We start from the raw sequence: 15,133 nt of genomic DNA, 5'->3' as shown, positions 1-15,133 counted from the left end.
CGCAGCTGATGAATCCAAACCAACAGCAGAGATCAATACAGTTTGGCACCAGTGGCATTGCAGGAGTTGCCAGTCACCATTAAAAGTTCAGAGTAAAATTTATTATCAGATTACATACATGTCACCATATACAACCCTAGGATTCTTTTTCCTGCAGGCATACTCAGAAAATCTACAGAACAGTAACCATAAACAGGATCAACGAATGAGCAAGAGCACAGAAGACATCAAAGGCAAATATAAACAAATAGCAATAAATAAGGAGTGCATGAAATAAGGTAAGAGTTCTTAAAGTGAGACAATCGGTTGTGGGAATACCAGAAATATAATGTGTGAAGTTATCCTCTTTTGTTCAACAGCCTGATGGTTGAGGGGTAGTAACTGCTCTTGAACCTGGTGGTATGAGTCCTGAGGCACTTGTACTTTCTACCTGAGCATGGCCTAGGTGGTGAGGATCTTTGATGATGGATGCTACTTTTCTATGGTAATGTTCCATGTAGATGTGCTCAGCGGTTGGGAGGGTTTTACCCGTGATGTACTAGGCCGAATCCACTGCCTTTTGTAGGATAGTCTGCTCAAAGGCATTGGTGTTCCCATACCAGGCCATAATGCAACCAGTCAGCACACTTTCCACCATACACCTATAGAAGTTTGTCAGGGTTTTTGATGACATGCCAAATCTCCGCATACTCCTGAGGAAATAGAGGTGCTCTTGTTGTCAATGTTGGACTGCTTTAGGGATTCCAGCTCCAGACTCTTCCTTGGGATTTACACCCAAATCCTTCCCCATGAGTGGGTATAGCCACAAGGCAGCAAAGGTCAGCGTTTTCCTTCTCCCTTGTTTTAAGTCGCCAGTAACCTGCCTTTGTCCCTACTCCTGTCAGTATGAATGGTTACGTTGGGCTTAATAGCTAAGCCACATGTGAAAGCCAGGAGCTGGGCTTGGCTGTCAGAGGGTATTTGAGATGCCTACCATTGGGAGCATTTAATGGGTAGTGGGAGCTTATCCCCAGTAACTCCTCTGGCTATGACAACCTTAAGGTCCTTCAGTTAGAGAGAAGTGACACAGAAACAGGTCTTTCAGTCCACCAAGTCAGTGCCAATCACCAACCACCCAGTTACATTAATCCAATGTTTTATTCTCCCCACATTCACCCACACACAGGAGCATTTTACAGCCCACCGCCAACCCAACGTGCCTTTGGGAAGTCAGTGGACACTGGAACATCCGGGGGAAACCGACATGGTCACAGGGAGAACATGCGAACTCCACACAGATGGCACCAGAGGTTAGGTTCAAGTCCAGGTCTCTAGAAGCATGAGTGCCAGCATTAGGCTTTGCTTGATGGCTGTTCTTAGGCAACGTCATGCCAAGTCTCACTACGTTACAGTTGCTATACAAATGCAGAGTGTCAATCTGCACACCTGCCCTGGAGCAGCAAAAAGCTCCTTCAGCCTGGCTCCCTGGACTGGGGTCATGCACCAGACTCTGCTTGAAGCTGGCCAGGGCAGTCATGAAATGGTACCATCACTCTCAACCCTCAAACCCTGGTGATATCTGGATTCTCACTGGTGGTTGGTGGAAGCTGGGCCATTAGAAGTATTTAAAATGAGATGGATAAATATTTGAAAGAACGCAGAATACAGGGGGATGGAGAAAAACATACAGTGGCCACGTTATTACGTAACCTGCTTGCTAATGCAAATATCTAATCAGCCAATCATGTGGCAGCAACTCAATGCATAAAAGCATGCTGACATGGTCAAGAGGTTCAGTTGTTGTTCAGAGCAAACATCAGAATGCGGAAGAAATGTGATCTAAGTGAGTTTGACCATGGAATGATTGTTGGTGCCAGACAGGATGGTTTGAGTATCTCAGAACGGCTGATCTCCAAGGAATTTCACACACAACAGTCTTTAGAATTTACAGAGAGTGGAGCAAGAAACAAAAAAGAAGATCCAGTGAGCAGCAGCACTGAGAGCAAAAACGCCTTGTTAATGAGAGAGGTCAGAGGAGAATGTCCAGACTGGTTCGAGCTGATAGGAAGGTGACAGAAACTCAAATAACCACTTGTTACATCAGCGGTGTACAGAAGAGCATCTCCGAACGCACAAAACATCAAACCTTGAAGTGGATGGGCTAGAAGGGAAGACCACACGGATTTCACTCCTGTAGCCACTCTATTAGGTACTGCACACTCCTGTACCACAGAAGAGGAGATGAGACCACTGTAGAACAACCAATGATCACAGTGCCCCCCCCATTCACCATTCCCTCTCACACCTTATCTCCTTACCTGCCCAGCACCTCCCTCTGGTACTCCTATCCCTTTTATCTTCCATGGCCTTCTGTCCTCTCCTATCAGATTCCCTCTTCCCCAGCTCTGTATCGCTTTCACCAATCAACTTCCCAGCTCTTTACTCCACCCCTCCCCACTCTGCTTCACCTATCATATTGTGTTTCTTCTTCTACCCCCCCCACCTTCTCACTCTGACTCCTCCTCTTTTTTCCTCCAGTCCTGATGAAGGAGCTCGACCCAAAACATTGAACATAGATCATAGAATAGTACAGCACAGTACAGGCCCTTCGGCCCACAACGTTGTGCCGACCCTCAAACCCTGCCTCCCATATAAGCCCCCACCTTAAATTCCTCCATATACCTGTCTAGTAGTCTCTTAAACTTCACTAGTGTATCTGCCTCCACCACTGACTCAGGCAGTGCATCCCACGCACCAACCACTCTCTGAGTGAAAAACCTTCCTCGAATATCCCCCTTGAACTTCCCACCCCTTACCTTAAAGCCATGTCCTCTTGTATTGAGCAGTGGTGCCCTGGGGAAGAGGCGCTGGCTATCCACTCTATCTATTCCTCTTATTATCTTGTACACCTCTATCATGTCTCCTCTCATCCTCCTTCTCTCCAAAGAGTAAAGCCCTAGCTCCCTTAATCTCTGATCATAATCCATACTCTCTAAACCAGGCAGCATCCTGGTAAATATCCTTTGTACCCTTTCCAATGCTTCCACATCCTTCCTATAGTGAGGTGACCAGAACTGGGCACAGTACTCCAAGTGTGGCCTAACCAGAGTTTTATAGAGCTGCATCATTATATCGCGACTCTTAAACTCTATCCCTCAACTTATAAAAGCTAACACCCCATAAGCTTTCTTAACTACCCTATCCACCTGTGAGGCAACTTTCAGGGATCTGTGGACATGTACCCCCAGATCCCTCTGCTCCTCCACTCTACCAAGTATCCTGCTATTTACTTTGTACTCTGCCTTGGAGTTTGTCCTTCCAAAGTGCACCACCTCACACTTCTCCGGGTTGAACTCCATCTGCCACTCCTCAGCCCACTTCTGCATCCTATCAATGTCTCTCTGCAATCTTTGACAATCCTCTACACTAGCTAGAACACCACCAACCTTTGTGTCATCTGCAAACTTGCCAACCCACCCTTCTATCCCCACATCCAGGTCATTAATAAAAATCACGAAAAGTAGAGGTCCCAGAACAGATCCTTGTGGGACACCACTAGTCACAATCCTCCAATCTGAATGTACTCCCTCCACCACCACCCACTGCCTTCTGCAGGCAAGCCAATTCTGAATCCACCTGGCCAAACTTCCCTGGATCCCATGCCTTCTAACTTTCTGAATAAGCCTACCATGTGGAACCTTGTCAAATGCCTTACTAAAATCCATATAGATCACATCCACCGCACTACCCTCATCTATATGCCTGGTCACCTCCTCAAAGAACTCTATCAGGCTTGTTAGACACGATCTACCCTTCACAAAGCCATGCTGACTGTCCCTGATCAGACCATGATTCTCTAAATGCCTATAGATTCTATCTCTAAGAATCTTTTCCAACAGCTTTCCCACCACAGACGTAAGGCTCACTGGTCTATAATTACCCGGACTATCCCTACTACCTTTTTTGAACAAGGGGACAACATTCGCCTCCCTCCAATCCTCCAGTGCCATTCCCGTGGACAATGAGGACATAAAGATCCTAGCCAGAGGCTCAGCAATCTCTTCTCTCGCCTCGTGGAGCAGCCTGGGGAATATTCCGTCAGGCCCCGGGGACTTACCTGTCCTAATGTATTTTAACAACTCCAACACCTCCTCTCCCTTAATATCAACATGCTCCAGAACATCAACCTCACTCATATTGTCCTCACCATCATCAAGTTCCCACTAGGTAGCCGCTACTGTTTCCCTGGGCACAGAATCCACAGATTAATTACTCTCTGGAAAAAGCATTTTCTACTCATTTCTGTCCTAAATCTACTCCCCTGATGCTATGCCCTATAGTTCTAGTCTCAATTACATTCTGTGGCCACTTTATTAGGTACAGAGGTGTACCTAATAAAGTGGCCACAGGAGTGGTCTTCCGCTGCTCCAGTAGCTATCACCTCAAGGTTTGAAATGCTGTGTGTTCAAAGATGCTCTTCTGCACACCACTGTTATAACACGTGGCTACTGGAGTTCCTGTCACCTTCCTGTAAGCTTGAACCAGTCTGGCCATTTTTCTCCGAGCTCTTTCATTTTGTTTTCGCCCACAGAACTGCTGCTCACTGTATGTTCTTAGTTTCTCACACCATTCTCTGTAAACTCTAGAGAATGTTGTGCATAAAAATTCCAGAGATCAGCAGTTTCTGAGACACTCAAACCGTCCTGTCTGGCACCAACAATCATTCCATGGTCAAAGTCACTTAGTTCAAAAATAAATTTATTATCAAGGTTTATAACGTCACTGTATACAACCCTGAGATTCATTCTCCTGCAGGCATTTACGGTAAGCACAAAGAAACAAAATACTAATAATAAATAAGTAAGCAATAAATATTGAGAACATGAGATGAAGAGTCTTTGAAAGTGAGTCCATCGGTTGTGGGAACAGTTTGGTGTTGGGATGAGTGAAGTTATCTCCTCTGGTTCAAGAGCCTGATGGTTGAGAGGTAACAACTGTTCCTGAGCCGGGTAGTGTGACCCTGAGGCTTCTGTAGCTCCTTCCTGATGGCAGCAGTGAGAACAGAGTATGATCTGGGTGGTGGGGATCCCATATGATGGATGCTGCTTTCCTGTGACAGCACTACATGTTGATGTACTCAGTGGTAGGGAGGCTTTCCTGTGATGGACTGGGCTGTATTCACTACTTTTTATAGGGTTTTCTGTTCAAGGGCATTTATGTCTCCATACCAGGCCACAATGCAACTAGTCAATGTACTCTCCACCACACATCTATAGAAGTTTATCAGAGCTTTCGATGACAAGCCAAATCTTTGCAAATTTCTAAGAAAGTAGAGGGGCTATCGTACTTTCATCATAATCACCCAGGATAGATCCTCTGAAATGATAACACCAAGGAATTCAAAGTTGCTGACCCTCTCCACCTCTGATTAGAACTGTTTCTTCCTCCTGTAGTCAATAATCAGCTCCTTGGTCTTGCTGATACTGACTGAGGTGCTGCTTTTGTGACATTACGCAGCCAGGTTTTCAAACTCCCTCCTATACGCTGATTCATCACCACCTTTAATACAGCCCACAACAATGGTGTCATCAGCAGACTTAAACATGACTTTGAAGCTGTGTTTGGCCTCACAGTCATAAGTATAAAGTGAGTAAGCCAAGGGGATAAACACACAGCCCGTGGTGCACCTGTGTTGATGGTGACTGTGGAGGAGACATTGTTGCCAATCCAAACCGACTGGCATCTGAAAAGGAGGAAATTGAGGATGTGGTTGCACAAGTTATTGAGGTCTAGGGCTTGGAGCTTACTGGTTAGTTTTGAGGGGATGATGGTATTGAATGCCGAGCTATAGTCAATGAAGAGCATCCTGATGTATGCATCTTCAATGTCCAGATATTCCAGGGTTGAGTAAGAGCCAATGAAATGGCATCTGCTGTTGACCGGTTGTGACGGTAGGCAAACTGGAGCAGATTCAAGTCGCTCTTCAGGCAGGAGTTGATACGTTTCATCACCAACCTCTCAATGCACTTCATCACAATGGATGTAAGTGCAACTAGACGATAGTTGTTGAAGCAGGTTACCACATTAACCTTAGGCACTGGTATAATTGAAGCAGGTGGGTACCTCAGACTGCCAAAGTGAGAGGTTAAAGATATCAATGAACACTCCAGCCGGTTGATCAGCACAGCCTCCATGTTTTGGCAGTCAAAATAAGTATAAAAGACACAAAGGTCATTTGGGATCAAAACCTTGTTGTTATCTTTGTCACTTGGATTCATTTTGCAGGAGGCAATAGAATTCAATCCCTGCCACAGCTGTCGAGCATCCTTCAGTGATTCAAGTTTGGTCCAGAATTGCAAGTTCACATGTGAGATGGCTTTCCAGAAGCCATACCTGGACCTCTTGTATTTTATTGGTTGCCGCACCTGAATGCCACTGATCTGGTCCTCAGCAGATTACGGACCTCTTGGCTCATCCAGAGCTTCTAGTTGAGGAAGACTGAATGATTTTGTGGGGACAAACTCATCTATGACTGTTTTTATAAAGTCTTTGACAACCGTGACATTCAGATCCTCTAGTGAGTACTGAAACATGGTCCAGTTCACCGACTTGAAGAAATCTCGTGGTCGCTCTACCTCCCACAATCACCTCTGATGCCTTTATCTCTGGAGTCTTCCTGTTTAGCCTCTGCCTGTCTGCTGGTAGGAAGGTGATTGCCAGATGATCAGATTTCCCAAAATGCGATCCAGGGATAGACGGTAGGCATTCCTAATCATAACATAGCGGAAGTCGAGTGTATTGGGCCACCTGGTGCTGCAGGTGATATGTTGATGATAAATGGGCAGGGATTTCTTCAAATAAGCCTGAATGAAGTCCCCAACAATGATTTGAATGGTGTCAAGGTAGGCTATTTCTTGTTTGCTAATCACTACACTAAATACCTCGAATGCTTACTTAACATCAGCTACATTTTTCCCTATTCTGATGTTTAGTTTGAACAACTGAACCACTCGACGATGTCTGCATACTTTTATGTATTGAGATGCTGCCGTGATCTGCTGATTAGATATAGGCATTAATGAACAGGTGTACGGGTGTACCTAATAAGGTGGCCACTGAATGTGTATTGGCCAGAAGCTCAATGGCTCCCCCTGCTGTATGTTGGTGGTTCTGTCAGCTCCTCAAACCGGATCAGGGTTAAACCTGATCAGCGGAACAAGTGCTACACCTGCCCTTACACTTCCTCCCTCACCACCATTCAGGGCCCCAGACAGTCCTTCCAGGTGAGGCGACACTTCACCTGTGAATCGGCTGGTGTGATATACTGCATCCAGTGCTCCCGGTGCGGCCTTCTATATATTGGTGAGACACCACGCAGACTGGGAGACTGTTCTGCTGAACACCTACGCTCTGTCCACCACAGAAAGCAGGATCTCCCAGTGGCCAAATATTTTAATCCCATGTCCCACTCCCATTCTGATATGTCAATCCATCGCCTCCTCTACTGTCAAGATGAAGCCACACTCAGGTTGGAGGAACAACACCTTATATTCCGTCTGGGTAGCCTCCAACCTGATGGCATGAATATTGATTTCTCTAACTTGCATTAATGCCCCTCCTCCCCTTCTTACCCCATATTCCTTATTTATTTATTTATGATCCCTCCCCTTTTTTTTCTCTCCCTGTCCCTCTCACAATCACCCCTTGCCTGCTCTCCATCTTCCACTGGGCTCTCCTCCCCCTTTCTTTCTCCCTAGGCCTCTTGTCCCATGATCCTCTCCCTTCTCCAGCCTTGTATCCCTTTTGCCTATCACCTGTCCAGCTCTTGACTCCATCCCTCCCCCTCCCGTCTTCTCCTATCATTTCGGCTCTCCCCCTCCCCCTTCCAAATCTCTTACTATCTCTTCTTTCAGTTAGTCCTGATGAAGGGTCTCGGCCCGAAACGTCGACTGTACCTCTTCCTAGAGATGCTGCCTCGCCTGCTGCGTTCACTAGCATTTTGTGTGTGTTGCTTGAATTTCCAGCATGTGCAGATTTTCTTGTGTTTGCAGGGTTAAAACTGCAGCTTGATCTGACAAGTTCTATAGCACTGTTCTAAAGGAGAGATTGAGGGGTGACCCCTTATAGAAGCATTCAGTCTGGATCTATCACAGCTTGGTCCAGCAACTGCTCTGCACATGACCGCAAGAAACATCGGCACATCACAGGAACCAGCCTCTCCATCCACCAACTGTCTATACTCTTGCTGCCTCAGTAAAGCAGCCAGAATAATCAAAGACCCCTCTCACCTCCGACATTTTCTCTTCTCCCCTCTCCCATCAGGCAGAAGATACAGGTGCCTGAAAGCACTTACCAACACACTCGAGGACAGATTCTCGTTCACTTCCAGTCAAGATTCCTCGGGCGACAACTTTCAGATCGCAAATCAAACTAATTATTACATTTTTTCTATGCCTCCTGCTTGTTCTTTTTGTCTTGCTTGTGTATGGAAACTGTTGGAGCGTGTGACATACAGTTTGGAACTCGATCGAAGGATCCAGAGCTGTGCCGTGACCAGAGATCTGCTTCATAGAGACCAGAGAATACACTGAAAAGGTCCGAGAGCACGAGCTGACTTGTGGAAAAGACCTGGGACGAGGAGTGGAGTCATGAGCAACTCCATCTCAAAGTGGCGAGGAAGATTGAAGCATCGAGGTGATTGCAGGGGGTGGGGGGGGCGTCGGCGATGGCTCCCAAGAGACTATCAGCAGCCGTATCCGCATGTTCAGCCCTGGGGGACAGCAGTCACTCTTTACAGAAGGACTGAGTTAATGTGGCTGCTCCCCTCTTATGCAGGTGAAAAGACGTTTCCCACATTCTGAGATTTATATGATTATTGAACGGTACTTTATATTGGTTTCCTTCAGTTTTTCAGTGTTTTCTTTCTTGTGGATAATTGGCCGGTGGGAGCCGGGGATTGCTATGGGTAGGGGTCGGTGATTGTTATTGTGCTTTTTTTTATGCTGTCGGCGAGGGGGAGGATTTTGGGGTCTGTGAGTTTTGTTTCTTTTTGTGCCAGTTGGGTGGGGGAGTTGATGTCTTTTCTTTCAACACCCATGATCTTTCTGTATTTCATGGCTATCTGGAGTAGACAAATATCAGAGTTGTATTGTACATGCATACTTTGACAATAAAGTGAACCGTTAAACTGTTATCAGACGCTTGAACAGACGTTCCCGTTCCCCTGAACAGACCTCCTGATAGGATAAGACAGACCCTTCGCCTCACAACAGGAATTCTGCAGATGCTGGAAATTCAAGCAACACACATCAAAGTTGCTGGTGAACGCAGCAGGCCAGGCAGCATCTGTAGGAAGCGGTGCAGTCGACGTTTCAGGCCGAGACCCTTCGTCAGGACTATTTTGGATCTCCTCCTCCCCCTCCCACTTTCAAATCTCTTACTAACTCTTCCTTCGGTTAGTCCTGATGAAGGGTCTCGGCCTGAAACGTCGACTGCACCTCTTCCTACAGATGCTGCCTGGCCTGCTGCGTTCACCAGCAACTTTGATGTGTGTTGCTTCGCCTCACAATCAGGTTTGTTATGATTTTACACTTTTATCATTTACCTGCATAGCACTGTTCATAGTTCTTACAATTTATTCAGCACTGTTCTTGTTTTAACTCAATGCACTGTGTAATGATTTAATCTGTATAAAGAGTATGCAAGACAAGCTTTTCAGTGAATCTCGGTACATGTGATAATAATGAACCAATACTAATACACAAGATCATCAGGAGCACAGACAAGGTGAAGGCACAGTGTTTTCCCAAGGAAGAGGAGCTAAAAACAAGAGGGCATAGGTTTAAGATCAGAAGTGGGAGATTTAAAAGAGGCATTAGGGGCAGCTTCTTCATGCAAATTGTGCTGCGTATTTGGAATGAGCTACCAGAAAGAGCAGTGGAGGTGGCATATTAGCAATGTTTAAACTCCATCTAGATAAGTACATGGGTAGCAACGGTTTAGAGGGCTCTGGGCCAAAATAGGGGCAGAGGGGACTAGCTCACTGGATCAGTTTGGCCACAGGACCTGCTTCCGTGTTGTATGACTCTGACTCTAAGATTTCTCCCCCCTCTCCAGGTCAAAATATATCTACTAACCAGTCTCACTCAAACAGCTTATCCTGACACCTTGCTCTACACAGTTAGAACTGATGAGTTTCCAACAGTGCAATAGTGATTACATAGAACAGTACAGTATAGCACAGGATCAGGCCCTATGGCCCACCATGTAGGTACCAACCATGTCAGACAAAACTAATCCCACCTGCCCACACAAGGTCCACATCCATCCATTCCTGCTTATTTATGTCTCTATATAAAAGCTTCTTAAACTCATACTTAACTGATGAGCACGATGCCTTTTACATATGTTTTTAAAGGTATATGCCTATGCAAATATCTACAGCATCTGGCAACCGTGTGATCACTCCTGAAGACTGACATAACAACATCCTTCAAGTAGGTGACCTCTTGCAAGATTTCATTCCCTGATAGTGTACCTGGCAGGCTATTGTAAACCGGCTCGAGTGTTCAAGGACACCTTGAATCTCTCACTGTTGCAGGAGGAGTTTTCCACCTGCTTCAACAGGGCATCAATCATATCGGTGCTCAAGAAGAGCAGGTCAGCTGCCGCAGTGACAATCGCCCGGTAGCACTCACATCTACTGTGATGGACTTTAAGCGGTTGGTCATGACTAAAATTAGTTACTGCCTGAGCAAGGTCTTGGACCTGCTGCAATTTGTTTACTGCCATAACAAGTCTACAGTGGATGCAATCTCTCTGGCTCTCGACTTGGCTTTGGAGCACCAGAAGAACAACAGTACATATGTCAGGCTGAAGTTTATCGATTACAGCTAGGTTTTCAAAACCATCGTCCCCTCAGTACTAATCAATAAGCTTCAAACCCTGGACCTATGTACCTCCCTCTGCAACTAGATCCTTGACGTTCTCATCAGTAGACCACAGTCAGTACAGATAACAACTCCTCACTGATAATCAACAGAGGTGTACCTCAAGGAGTGTATGGGGTGTCAGGGAGGGGTAGCACCTCTGGTGGGGGAACATGTCGCGTCCTTTTCAGGGTGGTTAGTCCACCTTTGGTCCCCACCTGGCACTCAGCTCTCACCTGTGGCTCCCCGTAGCTGTTTGCATGCGACAGCGGCCACACCCCAGTCAATGGCTTCGACAAGCTGGCTAAACCAGGTGAGGGTAGCCGATGGGTCTCAAACCCTCGGTGAGATAGGGAGTTGTCTATCCCAGCATGTGAAGACAGACTCCGGCGGATTGAGCGGACGAGACCAATGGAAGGTCCAACGGTCAAGAAGGCGGTCTCTGCAAGCGTCGTGGAACGTGTCGAGCAGGACAAGACACAGAAGACGTCCTGGTCATCCACTGCGCCTAGTCCCATCTCCAGCCGTCTAGACGCTGTCTTGCCACTGGATCCAGATGGGAATTGGGAAGAGAGAGTGAGGCTGACGCTGCGCAACTCTCCCTCACTTAAATCCAAATCACGCGCTAGTCTCGACACCATCATCATCATAATGGTGTTGAGGTCCTCATCGACATCAACGATGGACGAACAACCTCAAGGATATGTGCTTAGCCCACTACTCTACTCTTTTTACACTCATGACTGTTAAGCACAGCTCAAACACCAACTATAAATTCTCCAATGACACCACTGTTGTGGGCAGAATGTCAGATGGCACCAAGGAGAAATACAGGAGTGTAACTGATTGGCTCGATGAGTGGTGCTGCAACAACCCACTCTCAACTCAGCAAGATCGAGGAATTGATTGTGGACTTCCAGAATGGAAGTCGGGATAACACACAGCAGTCCGAGGGTTGGGGTGGAAAGGGTGAGCAGCTTCAAATTCCTGGACATCAACATCTCAGAGGATCTCTCCTTGGCCCAATATATTGATGCAATCGTGAAGAAGGTACTCCAGCACCTTTACTTCATTAGGAGGTTGAGATTTAGTATGTCACCAAATTAATACAGATACACAGTGGAGAGCATTCTGAATGGCGGCATCACCACCTGGAGGCTCTGATGCATAGGGTCACAAGAGGCTGCAGAGCGTTGGAGACACATCCAACTCCATCACGGACACAGCTTTCCCCATCATCGAGGGAAGGCACCTTCATGAGGCAGTGCCTGAAAAAAGGCAGCATCTGTCACTAAGGACTCTCACCATCTGGGACATGCTTTCTTCTCATTACTACCATAAGGAAGGAGGTACAGAAGCCTGAAGACCCACGCTCAACATTTTAAGAACAGCTTATTCCCCTGCACTATCAGATATCTGAATGGGCCATAAACCCAAGAACACTACCTCGTTATTCATGTTTTGCAGTATTTTTTGTAACTTATAGTAACTTGGGGGTGTCTGGGGTGTCTAGGGAGGGGTAGCACCTCTGGTGGGGGGGGCCTGCCGTGCCCTTTTCAGGGCAGCTCGCCCACCTTTGGTCCCTACCTAGCACTCAGCTCTCACTGTGGCTCCAAGTAGCTGTAACACACGCAATGGCCACACCCCGGTAAACCGTCTGGGCAGGCGGGCCAATCCAGGTGAGGGTAGCCGACGGGTCTTCGACCCTCGGTGAGGTAGGGGATCTGCCTATCCCAGCGTGTGAAGTCTGGCCCTGGCAGATTGAGCAGAAGAGACCGATTAATGGTTCAACGGTCAAGGAGGCAGGCCAGCAGGCGTTGTGGAGCGCTAAGAGCACAACAAGGCACTTAGACGTCCTGGTCATCCACTACAAGAGGTGGTGATCTCTTTAAGCTCACCCGGCAGAAGGCAAAGGCAAACCACAGCTGTATCTACCACGTACATATTTCCCAATATGTCAGAGCAGCGTGGAGGGAAATCATTTGCCAAGTGGAAATTCCAGATGCGACCTACGACGAATAGTAACTTGGGTCTTACACTGTACTTCTGTTGCAAAGCTACAAATTTCATGAGATATGTCAGTGATAGTAAACACCATTATCATAGCTGCCTCCACCACCGATAGCCCATTTCAGGCAACCACTATACGGTGTAAAAACAACTTGCCCCACACATCTCCTTTAAACTTTTCTTTCACCCTAAAAGCAAGTCCTCTAGGGTTAGACATTTCCACACTGAGAAAAAGATTCTGACTGTTTACTCTATGCCTCTCATAACTTTACAAACTTCTATCTGGTCTCCCCTCAGCCTCTGACACTCCAGAGAAACAAGCCGAGTTGTCCAACCTCTCCTTATAGTACATGCCCTCTAATCCAGGCAGCATCCTGGTGAACCTCTTCTGCACCCTCTCCAAAGCCTCCACATCCTTCCTGTAATGGGGCAACCAAAACTGTACAAGATACCCCATGTGTGGCCTAATCAAAGTTGTATACAACTGCAACGTAACTTCCTGACTCTTATACTCGAAGCCCCTACCGATGAAGACAAGCATGCACTTTTTCACCTTCATAAACCTTTTCCAAAACAAACCGGCTACAGAAAATGGTGGATACAGGCCAGTCCATCATAGGCAAAGCTGTCTTCACTATTGGGTGTGGAGTGCTGCCACAACAAAGTAGCATCCATCACCAGGGCCTACCACAACACAGGCCGTGCCTGCTTCGCCCTACTACCATCACCAGGGTCAGGAACAGTTATTATCCTACAAACATTAGGCTCCTGAATCGGCATGGATAACTTCAACCATCACGACTCTGAACCAATCATATGACCAACAGACTCAGTCACAAGGTTTCTTTACAACTTATGTTCTCGGTGTTATTTTTCATTGCACAGTCTGTCTTCTTTTCCTCATTGGTATTTGTCAGCTTTTGTCTGCTCACATATAGTTTTTTGTAAAATTTTATTGTATTTCTTTTTCCCCCTGTAAATACCTGCAAGAAAAGAATCTTAAAGTAGCATATGGGGGTAACATACATTCACGAGTAGGGGCAGATCATTAAGGACATTTAAGAGAGTTTTGGTTAGGCACATGGATGAAAGAGAAATGGAGGGCTATGTGGGAGGGAAGGGTGAGATAATCTTGCAGTAGGTTAAAAGGTCGGCACAACGTTTTGGGCCAAAGGGCCTGTATTGTGCTCTACTGTTCTATGATTTATACACACACACACACACACACACACACACTCCTTGATAATAAAAATTACTTTGAACCCTATCTACCTGTTTTGCTACTTTCATAGAGTTATGGCCTTGAATCTCAAGACCCCTCTGCAAATCAGCGCTATTAAGGGTCCTGCCATTTACTGTGTCCATTACATTTCCAACAGGCTGGATAACAAGACTTTTGCTTGAAGCTGACGGCACGCTGACTACACACACCACCCACCTGTTCACTCCAGCTGCCCTTGCTCCGTGCCATCCAGGGTGGAATCGGGGTGGCATATCCAGGTTTTCTCTGAGCCTTGCTCAGAGCCAGTGAGAGGTTGAAGTTATTGGGACCCCAGGTATAATGGGGATGGGTAGAGAGTTTGCCCGGGTTACCTGGGGTAGGTGCCGTGGGTGGCTACCAGCCACTGTCTCTTCTGCACCACTCCCATCAGTCCTGTAATGCAAATCTAAACTGAATTCACTGCTTGCTCTTGCTGAATGACCCTTCCCACCACTCCCGACCCTCCCCCTCTCAGTTATTAATCAGCAGGAATCACTCTGTATTTCAATAGACAGTAGCCGCGGGGACTCTCAGGTTTCCAAATCTGATACAGCCCAAAGCTCTTTGAGAGGCTGGAGATAGAAACTAAAGCCTGACCATTGACCGGAGTCAGAAATCAGAGAGGAAAAGGCAAAGCAAGGTCGTCTGCACTCATCCGGGGGGGGGGGGGGGGACAGGGGAGGGGAGAGATTGATTCTCTCTGTGGGGGGGGGGTGTGAGTGTGTGTCCCTCTCTCTGTGCCTGTGTGAGTGTGCGTGTCTTTTTAACTGTGTCTACGGTGTGTCTATATACACTTGTGTTTCTCTGTGATTGTATTAAAATACATATACATATTTTTCTAGGTCTGTGTAGCTTCTGCATACATGAGAGTCTCTATAAGTGTGAGTGTTTGCTTGTGACCCTCTGTGTTCATGTCAGCTTATGTGTTGAAATCTGTCAGAGATGAGCATCATTT

General features: G+C 46.7%; 1 protein-coding gene across 1 annotated transcript in view; it reads right to left on the bottom strand.

Moving 5' to 3' along the window:
• Positions 1-14,467, bottom strand: part of LOC140197283 (acid-sensing ion channel 1-like) — a 69,489-nt gene extending 55,022 nt beyond the window's left edge. The window contains exon 1 of the mRNA XM_072257216.1: positions 14,356-14,467. Within this exon, the coding sequence (XP_072113317.1) occupies positions 14,356-14,388 (33 nt within the window). The 5' untranslated portion in view covers positions 14,389-14,467. The remainder of the gene's footprint in view (positions 1-14,355) is intronic.
• Between the last annotated feature and the right edge of the window lie 666 nt (positions 14,468-15,133).

Source organism: Mobula birostris, chromosome 1, assembly GCF_030028105.1.
Source record: "Mobula birostris isolate sMobBir1 chromosome 1, sMobBir1.hap1, whole genome shotgun sequence".
NCBI lineage: Eukaryota > Metazoa > Chordata > Chondrichthyes > Myliobatiformes > Myliobatidae > Mobula > Mobula birostris.
This window is presented reverse-complemented; position numbering and strand designations above follow the sequence as displayed.